The sequence below is a fragment of the Liolophura sinensis genome, chromosome 8 (assembly GCF_032854445.1).
Source record: "Liolophura sinensis isolate JHLJ2023 chromosome 8, CUHK_Ljap_v2, whole genome shotgun sequence".
Taxonomy (NCBI): domain Eukaryota; kingdom Metazoa; phylum Mollusca; class Polyplacophora; order Chitonida; family Chitonidae; genus Liolophura; species Liolophura sinensis.
The window spans coordinates 39,580,188-39,592,718 of record NC_088302.1 but is presented as its reverse complement, the minus strand read 5'-3'; the positions used below and the strand labels follow the sequence as shown (position 1 = coordinate 39,592,718).

The 12,531-nt window shown below is 40.0% G+C and overlaps 2 protein-coding genes across 2 annotated transcripts in view; both read left to right on the top strand.

The window, feature by feature from the left end:
* The first annotated feature begins 207 nt into the window (after positions 1 to 207).
* LOC135473508 (hepatocyte growth factor receptor-like) lies at positions 208 to 1,119 on the top strand. The gene has a single exon (XM_064753358.1). It carries the CDS (start codon positions 208 to 210, stop codon positions 1,117 to 1,119), a length of 912 nt encoding a protein of 303 aa, XP_064609428.1.
* Positions 1,016 to 12,531, top strand: part of LOC135472806 (hepatocyte growth factor receptor-like) — a 27,950-nt gene continuing 16,434 nt past the window's right edge. Inside the window, exons 1-8 of the mRNA XM_064752486.1 lie at positions 1,016 to 1,185; positions 3,714 to 3,917; positions 4,795 to 4,926; positions 8,890 to 9,054; positions 10,180 to 10,325; positions 10,767 to 10,902; positions 11,460 to 11,596; positions 12,239 to 12,433. Of these exons, the coding sequence (XP_064608556.1) occupies positions 1,153 to 1,185; positions 3,714 to 3,917; positions 4,795 to 4,926; positions 8,890 to 9,054; positions 10,180 to 10,325; positions 10,767 to 10,902; positions 11,460 to 11,596; positions 12,239 to 12,433 (1,148 nt within the window). The 5' untranslated portion in view covers positions 1,016 to 1,152. The remainder of the gene's footprint in view (positions 1,186 to 3,713; positions 3,918 to 4,794; positions 4,927 to 8,889; positions 9,055 to 10,179; positions 10,326 to 10,766; positions 10,903 to 11,459; positions 11,597 to 12,238; positions 12,434 to 12,531) is intronic.

Here is a 12,531-nt window from a genome sequence, read left to right as displayed (position 1 = left end):
TGTGGAAATCTGAAGGATAAAAACATGGCTGAGCTATGGAAAGTCTTAAGTTCCCTCAGCCGAGTTGTTGGCTTGCTCACCTGTCTACTACTGTTAGCACCTCAAGGACTGACCTTAAACTCAGTGTCTGCTTCATCATTCATGAAAACGTATACAGCCAGTGCCCCACTACAGCAGATCACTGTAGCGCAGGACTTCAAGAAACTGATGTCCTGGGTTTATGTGTCGGGAGAGAACATTCTGCTGAAACTGACACCTGATTTACAGCTGAACCAGGTGGTTAGCACTGGACCAGTGGATGACAACAACAAGTGTCTCCCGGCCCCATCAGCCTGCCAAATACCTCGCATTCCAACCGACAATTTTGGGCGCGTTTTGGAAATAGGAGACAATTTGTTGGTATGTGGATCTGCCAGACTTGGCCTGTGCAGTGTGCATTCGATGGCCAATATCAGCGTGTCACGAGACCTAGATCCAACCAATCAGCGAAATTATGTTGGCAGCAAGAATCGAACATTTGCTTTCTTTAGCAAGAGTACATCTGCAAATACACGTGATCGTGTTTTGTATGCTGGGGTCACGTATGACAATAGACCTATCAATCTCTCCTCAAAAATGTTTGCCAGTCGAGTGTTGCGGCAAAAGAATGAAAAATACGAGTTTGAATATCTCCTCCATGACAAGACTATGCAATGGGTATCAGCATTGGACATTTCCAGTCAAATAAAACAGATGTATTTGATACAGACAATATATGGGTTTGAACTCCGGAATTTCGTCTACTTCCTTACAGTTCAGCGTGAAAGTTTGGACTCTGTGAACTACCACACGCGTCTTGGACGAGTGTGCCAGGGAGATCATTATTATTTGAACTACATGGAGATTCCTCTGCAGTGCAGGAAACATGGTGTTCTTTACAACATAGCGATGGCAGCGTGGCTTCACCAGGTGGAGAGTGTGTACTCAGCAGAAGACTTGGGGACACGCCTGCGGGAGAACCTTCTCTACGTGACATTTGGAAAAAGCCATCCAGGATCAAGCTTTCCAGATCCGAGGTTTGGGTCTGCCCTATGCGTCTACCGCATGAGACACGTCGTGCCAGCTTCATATCTCAGCTAAAGGAATGTTACCTCGGAAGGGCCAGTGGTTGCCATGGTTGCAGGCAAACACAACTGTCGCAGTGATGTAAGTGAAAGTTCCTTTTAATGTTTGTTATTGGAGGCAATAATAGGGGAGTTTGAGTTTGAAGTCTGCTATAAAAGCTAAAGGTAAAAAAATGTCTTTGTTGTGACATGTCAGAGATGTTAGACAGTTGTTATTAATCATATTTACTATAACATGGGTGTCAGAAGAAAGTTTTACCAAAAGTTTTTTAGAGTGTACAAACTATGGAGAAAATTTTGTGAACTTCACAAGTTCCTACAAAATGAAGGAGGTGTGTTTTGTGCATCTGAAACGGTGAGAAAAGTGATCAGTAAATTAATGTCACCTAAGTTGCTGAACAATTTAAGATAAGTCATGTTGTATAGTATGACTGTTTTTACCTTTAACAACAAAACAGTTTGAACCCCGAACTAACCTATAGGTGGTTTGCAATGACAGCCATCTTAAGATGTAAGACATAGTATTGCCCACTGGGTGTCCATTGGTAGAGGCTGGGCAGAGGCCCTTGGCTGGTAAGGTCATACAAAAAAACATCATACACAAACTTATCTCAAAGATGGCTGCCATTGCAAACTGTCCATTACCAGGCAGATACATAGACACTGTGGTTGCTTAGGCCATTTGCTGCGACATGTAATGTTCATGTAGCTCTGTATTTGCAAATGGAACACACCAACATGATTGAAATTCATAGATTTATACTAACAAGGTGGACCCAGTCATTAACTCGTCTTGCTCTTGTAGATGCAACAGCGTAAGCAATGTACAAAAATGTATGTTAGAGACATTCAATTCTGGTCAATACTGGGCTTAGCCAAAGGCCACATTAACTGGGTGAATGTTCTTGAGATGTTGTCATTTGGCTTATAGCAATACTGGGATAGTATAAATGACTCTGATCAGCACCAACTCACTGTGTGGAATGTCTGTGGCATGATTCTTCAGTGTTTGTTTCCTGTACGTGCTGTTATGGTATGATGCTTCAATGTCTGTTGCAATATCCTGTCTGCCTGTGTTTGTTGGAGTGTCCTGTATGCTGTTATGGCAGAATCTTCAGTGTTTGTTGAAGTGTCCCGCATGCTGTTACGGCAGAATCTTCAGTGTTTGTTGAAGTGTCCTGCAAGCTGTTACGGCAGAATCTTCAGTGTTTGTTGAAGTGTCCTGCATGCTGTTACGGCAGAATCTTCAGTGTTTGTTGGAGTGTCGTGCATGCTGTTACGGCAGAATCTTCAGTGTTGAAGTGTCCTGTTTGCTGTTAGGGCAGAATCTTCAGTGTTTGTTGGAGTGTCGTGCATGCTGTTACGGCAGAATCTTCAGTGTTGAAGTGTCCTGCTTGCCGTTACGGCAGAATCTTCAGTGTTTGTTGAAGTGTCCTGCATGCTGTTATGGCAGAATCTTCAGTGTTGAAGTGTCCTGCTTGCTGTTATGGCAGAATCTTCAGTGTTTGTTGGAGTGTCCTGTATGCTGTTACGGCAGAATCTTCAGTGTTTGTTGAAGTGTCCTGCATGCTGTTACGGCAGAATCTTCAGTGTTGAAGTGTCCTGTTTGCTATGACGGTAAAATCATCAGTGTTTGTTGAAGTATCTTACATGCTGTTACGGCAGAATCTTCAGTGTTGAAGTGTCCTGCTTGCTGTTACGGCAGAATCTTCAGTGTTTGTTGAAGTGTCCTGCTTGCTGTTACGGCAGAATCTTCAGTATTTCTGTTTGGTGTAGTTCTTCAGTAGTTCTGTTTGTGTTACTGCAGAATGCTTCAGTGTTTGTTGGAGTTTTCTGTGTAATATTATGGCATGATGCTGCAGTGTTTGTTGAATTGTTGTGTATGCTCTTATAGCATGACGCTGTTGAATGTCTGTACTGATTGTGTGGGTTGTTGTTCTATTTGTAGTTGTGTCAGGATGCTATTGAAGTTCTGTATTTTTCCAAAAAGTATATTTAGGGTAAAAGTCAATTTTTTATAGCTTACTTATTGCCAAGGTGAAAGTCTGTTCACTTTATTGTGTCATGTGACCAGTAGCAAGACATAGTTTTTGAGATACGGCGATATTAAAGACAAGAAAGTCTGTAGAGTGAATCTGTGAAATTATTAATTGTGGCAATCATGTTGATCATCAGAATTATGTCCCCTAGTGTCACTGTGTGTTGCAGTTTTCAAAAATATTGAACTTCTGGCAACAGTTTTACCTACATGTAGATACACAAACCAATATTGTACAAATGTACATGTTCCTTTGTACACTATGAGTTCAAGTCCAGCTCATGCTGGCTTGTTCACTAGTCACACAAGGGAAGGTCTACCAGCAACGTGCTTGTTGTTATGGGTTTCCCACGGGCTGTGCTTAGTTTCCTCCCACTATGATGCTGTGAAATATTCTTGAGTTTTGCATAAAGCACTAATCAAATACATGTACAACATAGGCATGTAACCCTACAGTGCCGTTAAATGATGATGTCGCGTTGCGGTAATTTTATAACTCAAAAACTGCATATTGGAACAATTTTCAAAATTGACCTGTTTGTCATAATCTTGTGCTGTTGTTTCTTTTCCAGAGAGCTAAGTATACCGAAATCAGTGATGATGACACATTCTGTTATGATGACACGGCCGTGAACAAGGCTATTGAGGGACAAAGCAGTATATCACAGGTGGCCAACTACACTGTGTCTGGAAAGTTAATGACAGCTGTGGCTGTTGCAACAAGGATGAACAAAACTATCACAGTCATTGGGCAAGATGATGGCTATATCTTCAAGGTGAGTCAGCATCTTACCAACACTTAAAAAAGGCTAAAATCTAAAATTTCCACTAAAAGTCGAAAAAAGTGAATTTAATAGAAATATACATTAGACTGTACATCTTCTGATGAAAAGTGATCAGACATGATATTTTCAAAATGAAGAAAATATTTTAGCCCACCAGTAACAACAGCCCACCAGTCGCTGGAAGAAAAGGCTGTGTCTGTGATGGTTTTGGTGATAGTGGTATGGTTAAGCTTTCCTGTTTAACCTCTTTGCATCAGGGATAACATGGGAAAAGGTTAATCTGCCTTGTTTAGTTCCCATGTATGAGGATAACGTATCACTATGGAGCCTTGGAGACAGTAAGGGGTCAATTACATTCATTTGGCTGTTTGAGCAGTTTAAAATTTATTTACCTTGCCAATGGTTAGTGGTTTAACTCTGGCACTCCAGTTTCCGTGGAAATAAAACCTACTCTATTTCTTCAACCTTTTCAACCGCCTCTGCAACCTATATTTTGAAACATTCTGAGATAGTTGTTGGGCGTAAAGAAATAATTGGTGCTTGCATCTTTAATGATGCAAACAAATTATGTTTAGCGGCATTTTCATAGTTGTATGCATAAATTCCACTGAAGAAAGCACTTTCGTGTTTGAAAAGGTTAAAGATTTACGGTATTTATTTCTGCCTAAAATAAAAATAAAGAATACAGCCTCAAAAGGTGTATTTGTACCTGTAATTGTATGTAGTATTAAAGAGGTATTCTGTCTTTCAGGTTTGTTTTTAAGTCAAATGTCTCTCAATGTATATTACTGAGTCAAGTGCCTGTCAGTGTATTTTATCTTCTTTAAATGTATGTAATGTGTATACTGGTATGTTTACCTGTTCTCAGATGTTATCCCATGAGTTGGAGAAAGGGCCTTATGCCTCCTATAATCTGAGCCAGAGGTCAGGGGTCAGAGTTGAGCAGGATTTGGCCTTTGACCGAACACAGGAACATCTCTACCTGCTGTCAGGAAACATGGTAAGCTACTACAACTTTTTGAAGTTTTGATTTCACAGGCATCGGTGTTTGTATGTTTACTAGGATTCAAGATAAATACCTAATTTATTAGTTACACAAAGTTCATGTAATCAGTAACAATTTTAGAGAAGGGGAGAAGTCTGAAAAGTACATATGTAAATTTGAAGCATATCCCATGGAAATTCTCTGACTTTTATCCCAACCTACATGTATCAGACAATTAAGTATTATACATTTACAATTAAATTTGTATGCAGAGGAAAGCGAGTGGTGGTGAAGTGGCAAAATTACATTCAGAGAAATGTGAAAAGTGTATATGGAAGCTTGAAGTATATCCCAAGGATATCCCACTTATCCCAAACTATCAGCCAAGTATTACACATTTACAATTAAATTTACCCAGTATATGCTGAAGAAAACAAGTGGTGGTGAAGTGGCAAAATTACATGGCTTTCAGTCCTAGTGTCACTAGGACACACAAAATATGGGTTCAAACCCATCATTGGACAGGAAATTTGTAGCTTTTAGCTCTTACCGTTAAAAATGGTCAACAAAGCTTGTGTGGCTTTTGTGCAGTCTAAAGTTCGTTCAAGTCCACTTGTCTTCGTGAATATGGTGTGCATTTCTGTTTGTCACATGTTCAGTAAAGTTTATCAGTAGCTTAGTAAAGGCTGGCAGACTTTGAGACCTGTTGTACTGTTGTACGTGTACTGCTGTATGCCATGTAGCATAGACCTACTACAGACTGAACAATAGGGCCATGCTGTCAGTGCTAGGGATGTCGGTGTCTGGCTTCTGTTTCACTCCTAAAACGATGACTTCGTTTGATAGCATGGTGACATTCACACAAATTGACCAATTATCCGAGAGCTTCAGCGCTATACATGATGCTGAGTGTTGGATGAGCCATTGTGAAATCTCTATGTACATCTACATGCCGCTTGGATGGAGCCCAGTACGTGTGTAGTGTAGCCCCATGAAACGTGTGCATCAATCATACATGACATACACATGTATGTGAACCTGTGACTTTGTACAGATGTACAATGTTCATGTTTTTAGACATGCCTACATGCAAGATGTGGAAAGAATGCTAGTATATTACAAGCCCAGGGTCTGTGCGTCCTTTATAAGGACTCGACCTTCCAAAAAAATACATTAGGCAAAACTAGAAGGTATCATATTTCTTGTTGAAGACTTTCATTGATATATAATTTTTAAAAAAAATATTTTTTGTGAAGCAAATAACTACCAAAAATTCTGGATATACATGTACATGTACCTTTTATGCCATATGAACAAATAGTTTATGAAGATAAGTACTGCATTCATGGCAAAAAAGGCCTTTGTAATGTCATCTATTGTATACATGTAACTTGATTTACAAGAAAAGTACAAATCTAATTTGTGAAGTTTCCTGATAATGACCTCAGATAGTATGTTTTCTCCAACACAGCTGTGCACATGTGCACAATGATATGTATAAGTGCAATCTCTCAGTAGCTTTAACATCTTGCAGTGAGGCTCAAAAACTGGACAGCGTGACTTTTATAGCTGTTTTATGCAGGTAATAACTAGTAATATGCCTCTTCATTCTCTCCCGTGCTTTGAACAAGTTCAACATTAACTAAATTTGTGCAGTTAATGTATGGAGATGTTACAGTACATGTAGTTTAATGCATGGTTTTGTGTGTGCATGTATGTGTGAACATGTACATCCCAGATCGTGAACAGTGTTGACTAGATGACTAATTGTAGAGTTGTATTTGTCGTGATGATCTGAATTAGGGGCTAGATGGCATGTGACCGGGGTCGTGTGATATTAATTATGCTGGTAATTACATGTCAGGTGTAATTACCCTATTTTTGTGGTGCCAGGAAATGTGCTGGTACTCGTGTACCCTTGGGCATGGTTTCAGGCTTTGTGTGTATGGACATGCTCCCATCTCCACAGTAGTGTGACCTTTGACCCCTAGTACATGGGGGGGAACTGCTGTAAACACATCTGCTGATCCCTAGGCAGAAGCAGGAGCCATGTGGCCTCGGACCCCCATTAATTTTCCATAAGCGACAATGTTAACGTCTAGCGCTGTAGCTCAGTCCCAAACATTCCGTGGCCAATAAGCTTTGGTGCATACCTGGCCCAGCCTGTGAGAAAGAAGCCATAAAAATCTTGACATAGGTTGACCGTCAAAATCTGGACCTTTCCATGCCGGCAGCTGGGAGGCGTGCCTAGCAACGCCAAGGGGACGTCACTTGCAGCCTCATCACTACCTCACACCTTGTGTCCTCTCGCCCAGAATTTCAAACTTTCATCAATAAAGCTCATAGCTCCTCACAGTTTAGACAGTTTCCAGCATTTTAATACCAAGCATGCACCTGTGCACCAAAAATGGACGCCTGGGAGCAAAAAAAGACTTTATACCCTAAAATTCACAGAACTACAATCGTCCCTACCGAAAAACAGAAGTTGTAATGGGGGTCTGTGTCCATGTGGCCTGCAGGGAATGTTTAGTTTAGATAATTATAACTACATTAACAGTGGTCAAGTTAAATATCTAATTAACTCATCATTGTGGTTTAATAGATTATAGTACAGGTGCAAGTATTCTCCAGCAATTGGAGTCAACCTTCTAAACCTATCCTGCATGTATCCAGTTAACTTGAGTGACCCTAATTCCTTAACAGTATCACATATGAAAGAGCAACTTTATTTTCAATTTATGCAGATGTTCACTTCGATTTTGGAGACAAAACTACATTGGCTGGATTGGTCAGTGTTAGGCCTTCACAAAAAGAATAACTTTATCAGTCGACAAAGAATAGTGCCTTCAGAATATGTTTAAATAAACACCTGGCAAACATGCAAAAAAGGTTGAAGAATTGCAGTAAAGAGGAAAAACATGTAGCGCCACCACTATAAACCAACATAATGTACGGACCATGTTTAATATACTGTGAATATACTGTCCAGGATTGTGAGCAGAGTTCTGTCTAGACCTTTCTTGTTAAAAGTGAAAGTTATGTCATTACAGCAACACAGTGACATCCCATTACAAAATACTGCCACTGCTTTAAGTTAAGGCTACTTGCCTATCTTTTAGCATTGTAGTGATCATGTTTAGATCTGACTAAGGGCACATCATCATTTTTGTAATATTGGGAGGCCAAACCCAGTCAAGAACATAATCACGAAGATAAATCTAGTTTTTTTTAATCAGTTTTCTATGTTCTATATGCCACCCCATGTTCAGAGTGGCAGATTGTCCCTACTGAAAAGTGTACGGGGAAACGCAATGCGACGACGTCATGTCACATACATGTAGGAAGGTTACACTGTTGTCATAACATCGTATCTCACAAGCTGCATATTGCAGTTGGTAGTGGTAATATGTGTAGCTTCATGGACTACTTTTTAAAGCTGTTACTGCTAGCGGGGCGCAGTCATTCAGGATTCTTCTCCAGTTCAGATTCTCCATTTTCTCTTTCATTCGTCTACTCCAAATTACTTTTTAAGACACTTTTTATAGATGCCCATGTTATAGTAAATGGGATAAGAAATAGTTGACTAACGTTTCTGACAGGTCACATGATACATTTGGCCTTTTTGTACCTTCAATGATAAAAGTGTTCGAACTCAAAACTCCCCTATTAAATAAATAAATGAATAAGGCTATTACAGTTACATGTATATGGCTGTAATACTGTAAACCTGTAGTTTGTTATTTTATCTAAAGGCTGTGGTTTAGAATGTTTTCTGATGTGAAACTGTGCCAGCCTTGGCTAATGTACTGTTTCCTTAATTTATTATTCTGTGGCAACTTTAGACTTTGTCAAGATGTGTAACTCTATTTCACATCTTGACTGTGAAATAATCTGCAGATATGACTTTAGATTAGTTTTTGTGTGTGTGAATCAGTGTGCCAGCAGAACTGACCCTTAACTATTCTTATGTTGATGCAGGTTCATCGCTTTCCCATGGACTCGTGTAGAATCCATCAGACCTGTGAACAGTGTATACAATCCCGAGACCCTCTCCCCTGTGGCTGGTGTGATGGGATGTGTAGGAATGACCCAGAATGCAACTCACACCGGTACAGAGACGGCTGCGTCCCGCTGATACACTCAGTAAGTGGAGTATGCTATGCATGGTCTGGGGTGGTCTGGGGTGAAAGCCTTTTGTTTGGATGACTATACGTAACATTAGATCTGGATGTACATGTATGGGAAGTATTTCTGAAAAGCTAGTATGCCTATTTTTTGGCCAGTATGTCATCCTCAGTATGTGTGGAATACATATATATGTATATATAAGCCATCCACATTACATGTTGGGCCCTGTGTAACAAACCAGTTGTAGGTAGTAACTCCCATGGCCATTTATGTCTTTCTCACATGTTGTCGTGGTAGTTGTATTCAACTTGCCAACAACTACAGGGCCCTGATGTATCAAGGTATTAATATATAAGTGTACGTTGGACATGTGAGGGATCGTGTGGTCGAGATGCTTATCTTTAAATCATCAAATGTCTCAAGCGGGGAAATTGCTCCACTTCAACTGTTTTTCCATCCTCCTGTCAGCAAAGTTGATACTTACTATAGGCTTTGTAATCACCCTTGCTTTACTGTGTATATAAAAGTCTTCAGATGCCTACTCTTTTGAATTTTGCCTCAAAATGACAAGGTGAGAACTCTGAAGTCATCGATGTGGAGGGAGACATTATTGGTGAAAATGTCAAATAAATTTATTCCATACACCGCTTCTTCTTCTACAGCCACTTATCATGTTGTTTTGAACTCTCTTGTTGTCAGCTTTGAAGAGTTTATATGGCTTAATAAATCAAGGTAGATGATGATTTTCATGCCTGGGACATGTTGGTGGCAGCAGTGCTCATAGGGCAAATTGTGTGGTCTGACATGAAGGCCATGAACGATCACTTGTCTTCTCCACTATGGCATACACAGTGAATTCTACTGGTGAAAGTCTCTGGGATCACAAAAACAGAAAGTTCGTCAAATTCTTGTGGTTTTCTCCGGGCACTCTGCTTTCTTCCCCAATTACACTGACTGCTCTTCTTGCGAATAAGATATCCTGTATCACGGCTTTAAATGCCTGTCACCCAGACGATAATGAATATGCACATAAGATGGCGAAGGTGATGTATTATGTATTGTTTGAGCACAAGGTGGAATATATGTGTGTGTGTGACATTAATTATGAACCCAGTAACTGTTATGCTTATCTTTTTTCAGTTTTCACCCAGCATTGGTCCCACGAAAGGAGGGACAAGTATCACGATTAAGGGAGAGAACTTTGGGTCAAACCACAAGGAGGCCTCTGTTAGTGTTTGGATTGGAAAAGATCAGCAGTGTTTGCTTTCCAGACGAAATATGTCTCTGTAAGATGTGTTTATTCTCTTATAATGTTGTAAAAATACATGTAGTTTTTGATAGTAGAAGTACTTGTATTAATGATGTTGTTATTTCTGTAAGAGTTTGTTAATCTGTATTGTTTGTCACGAATGTTGATCGTGGCGTGATGGGTGAAATGTAATACTATTGCACATGTATAAACATACAAGCGCAATATTACATCTAACACAGGAGCAATTCTTTTAGAAATTTGTAAAAATACACTGGCATAAGGTAATGTTGTACCAGTTAAGCTTAAAATCAAGAATAATATTGTTTTTTTGTTTGTTAGCTGTTATTGAGTGGATCCTTGCTGTCTTATACAAATGAACCGTTCTTCCTGATGCAGCTGTTTGGTCGATGACCCAAAGGCAGTGGTTTTTCTCCAGGCTCATCCCGAAAATGTACGTGTACCTTGGTTTTGACAGGATAACGTGCATGACAAGCACAGCGGAGGTAGAGAGTGAGAATCTGATCATGGTGGACGTCAGGGATGAGACCAGAACAGAAGTCAACTACAATATCAACGGACAAGCCTTTTCAGATAAAGTCTTCAAGTACAAAGTGAGTGGTGTTGGATGTTGCCACTCTTCGCAGATCATTAATCGTATTAAATTTCCAGTTTAAAGAGAGTGTTTGACTTTGTTGACTTACCTGTAGTGTTAATTAGCATTTGCACCTGGTAAAGGACCTCCTCGAAGCTCATGAAGCTCATTTCCCATTCAGTTCAACCCAAGCTAATTGTTGGCCTTTCTGGATTGGCTAAGTACTAGTCAGCCCCGGTGTGTATGGCATGTTACTGTTGGAGACGTCATGGCCGGCATTTTCAGGGCTTCTACCACATGGCTACTCTGATTAAATTATCTGTCAGTGCCATATCCCCAACGCTGAACTTCACCTTCTAGGCTTTCATAACTCATAGAATTTTTTACATATTTTTTTTCTGTGATAACTGTGTCCTATATCATTTTTTTTATGTATATAAAGAGGCAGACTTTATGTTCACTTTAAAGAGGAAAATTAGTTTATTGATTGTTCCTGGTGGTGTTATGTAAACGGGAAATTCAGTGGGTTTTTTTTTCCTTTAGCATTACAAATCTTATGCTTTTGTTTACGTTCAGAAACCAGAGCTGTACAAGTTTTTTCCCCTGATGGGCCCTGTCTCTGGAGGAACTAATCTGACAATAACAGGGAAAAACCTGAACATCGGGTCAAATGTCAGTGTGATGGCGGCATTCTTTATTTGTGAAATATTTGAGTAAGTAAACAATTGAATCGGTTTCTGAGTGATACATCATCAATTAACTATGTATATAATATTTGGCATGATCAAAAAGCTGAATAAGGCATTTTTCCTCACGTATTTTTATGCCACAATTTCTAAAAACTGAGGAATATTAATTTGGGTCTGTCCATCTTTGTGTCTGTGTGTCATGCTTTGGTCTCTGCATGAAAACTCCTCCAAATGTTGTCCTATTTTCATAAAATCATCAGCACAATGCTTCAAACAAGTCATCAATTCGGTCACTCTGTTTGAGTCCCGCTCATGTTGGCTTCCCTCTCCAGTCGTACATGGGAAACTCTGCCAGCAACCTGCAGATGGTCATGGTTTTCCACCGGTCTCTGCCCGGTTTCCTCCCATGGAAATGCTGAACTCCTTCATGTAAGTGAAGTATTCTTGAGCAAGGCGTAAAACACGAGTCAAATAAATAAATAGAGAAAAAGTCTTGAATGTACTAACATTTAGCCTGGCTCGCTTTCTTTCAAAGTGGTTTGCTTAAGCAACTCTGGTTTCCTAGACCCACAAGCCTAACTGTTGTCATATAAGTAAAAACGAATATGCTATATAACTCTAATCAAATAAATAACTGAATAACTAAACACTTCCCTGTATCTGCAGATTACGCTCTGAAGTGATCCGCTGTACCACCCATAGTGCCAAACCTCACAGTTCAAAGCGATCACAGTTCAGTGAGACGTCCTCCGGTAAAGTACTGGTTGAAATCGATCAAGAGCAACTCGCCAGCGCAGAAGATTTCCACTATATGGCAGATCCAGTCATATCCCAGATCTCTCCTCGCAGGAGTTTCCAAAGGTGGGTCAATAAGTGGCAGGTGTTACTGAAGAACATTGGTGCTTCCAGGTGTTAAACAGGGGTATACTACTGGCAAGACAAAGGCGTATTCACATGGG

Coding starts and splice junctions, on each gene's coding strand:
- LOC135473508 (XM_064753358.1), top strand. CDS start 208: ATGTCCTGGGTTTATGTGTCGGGAGAGAACATTCTGCTGAAACTGACA.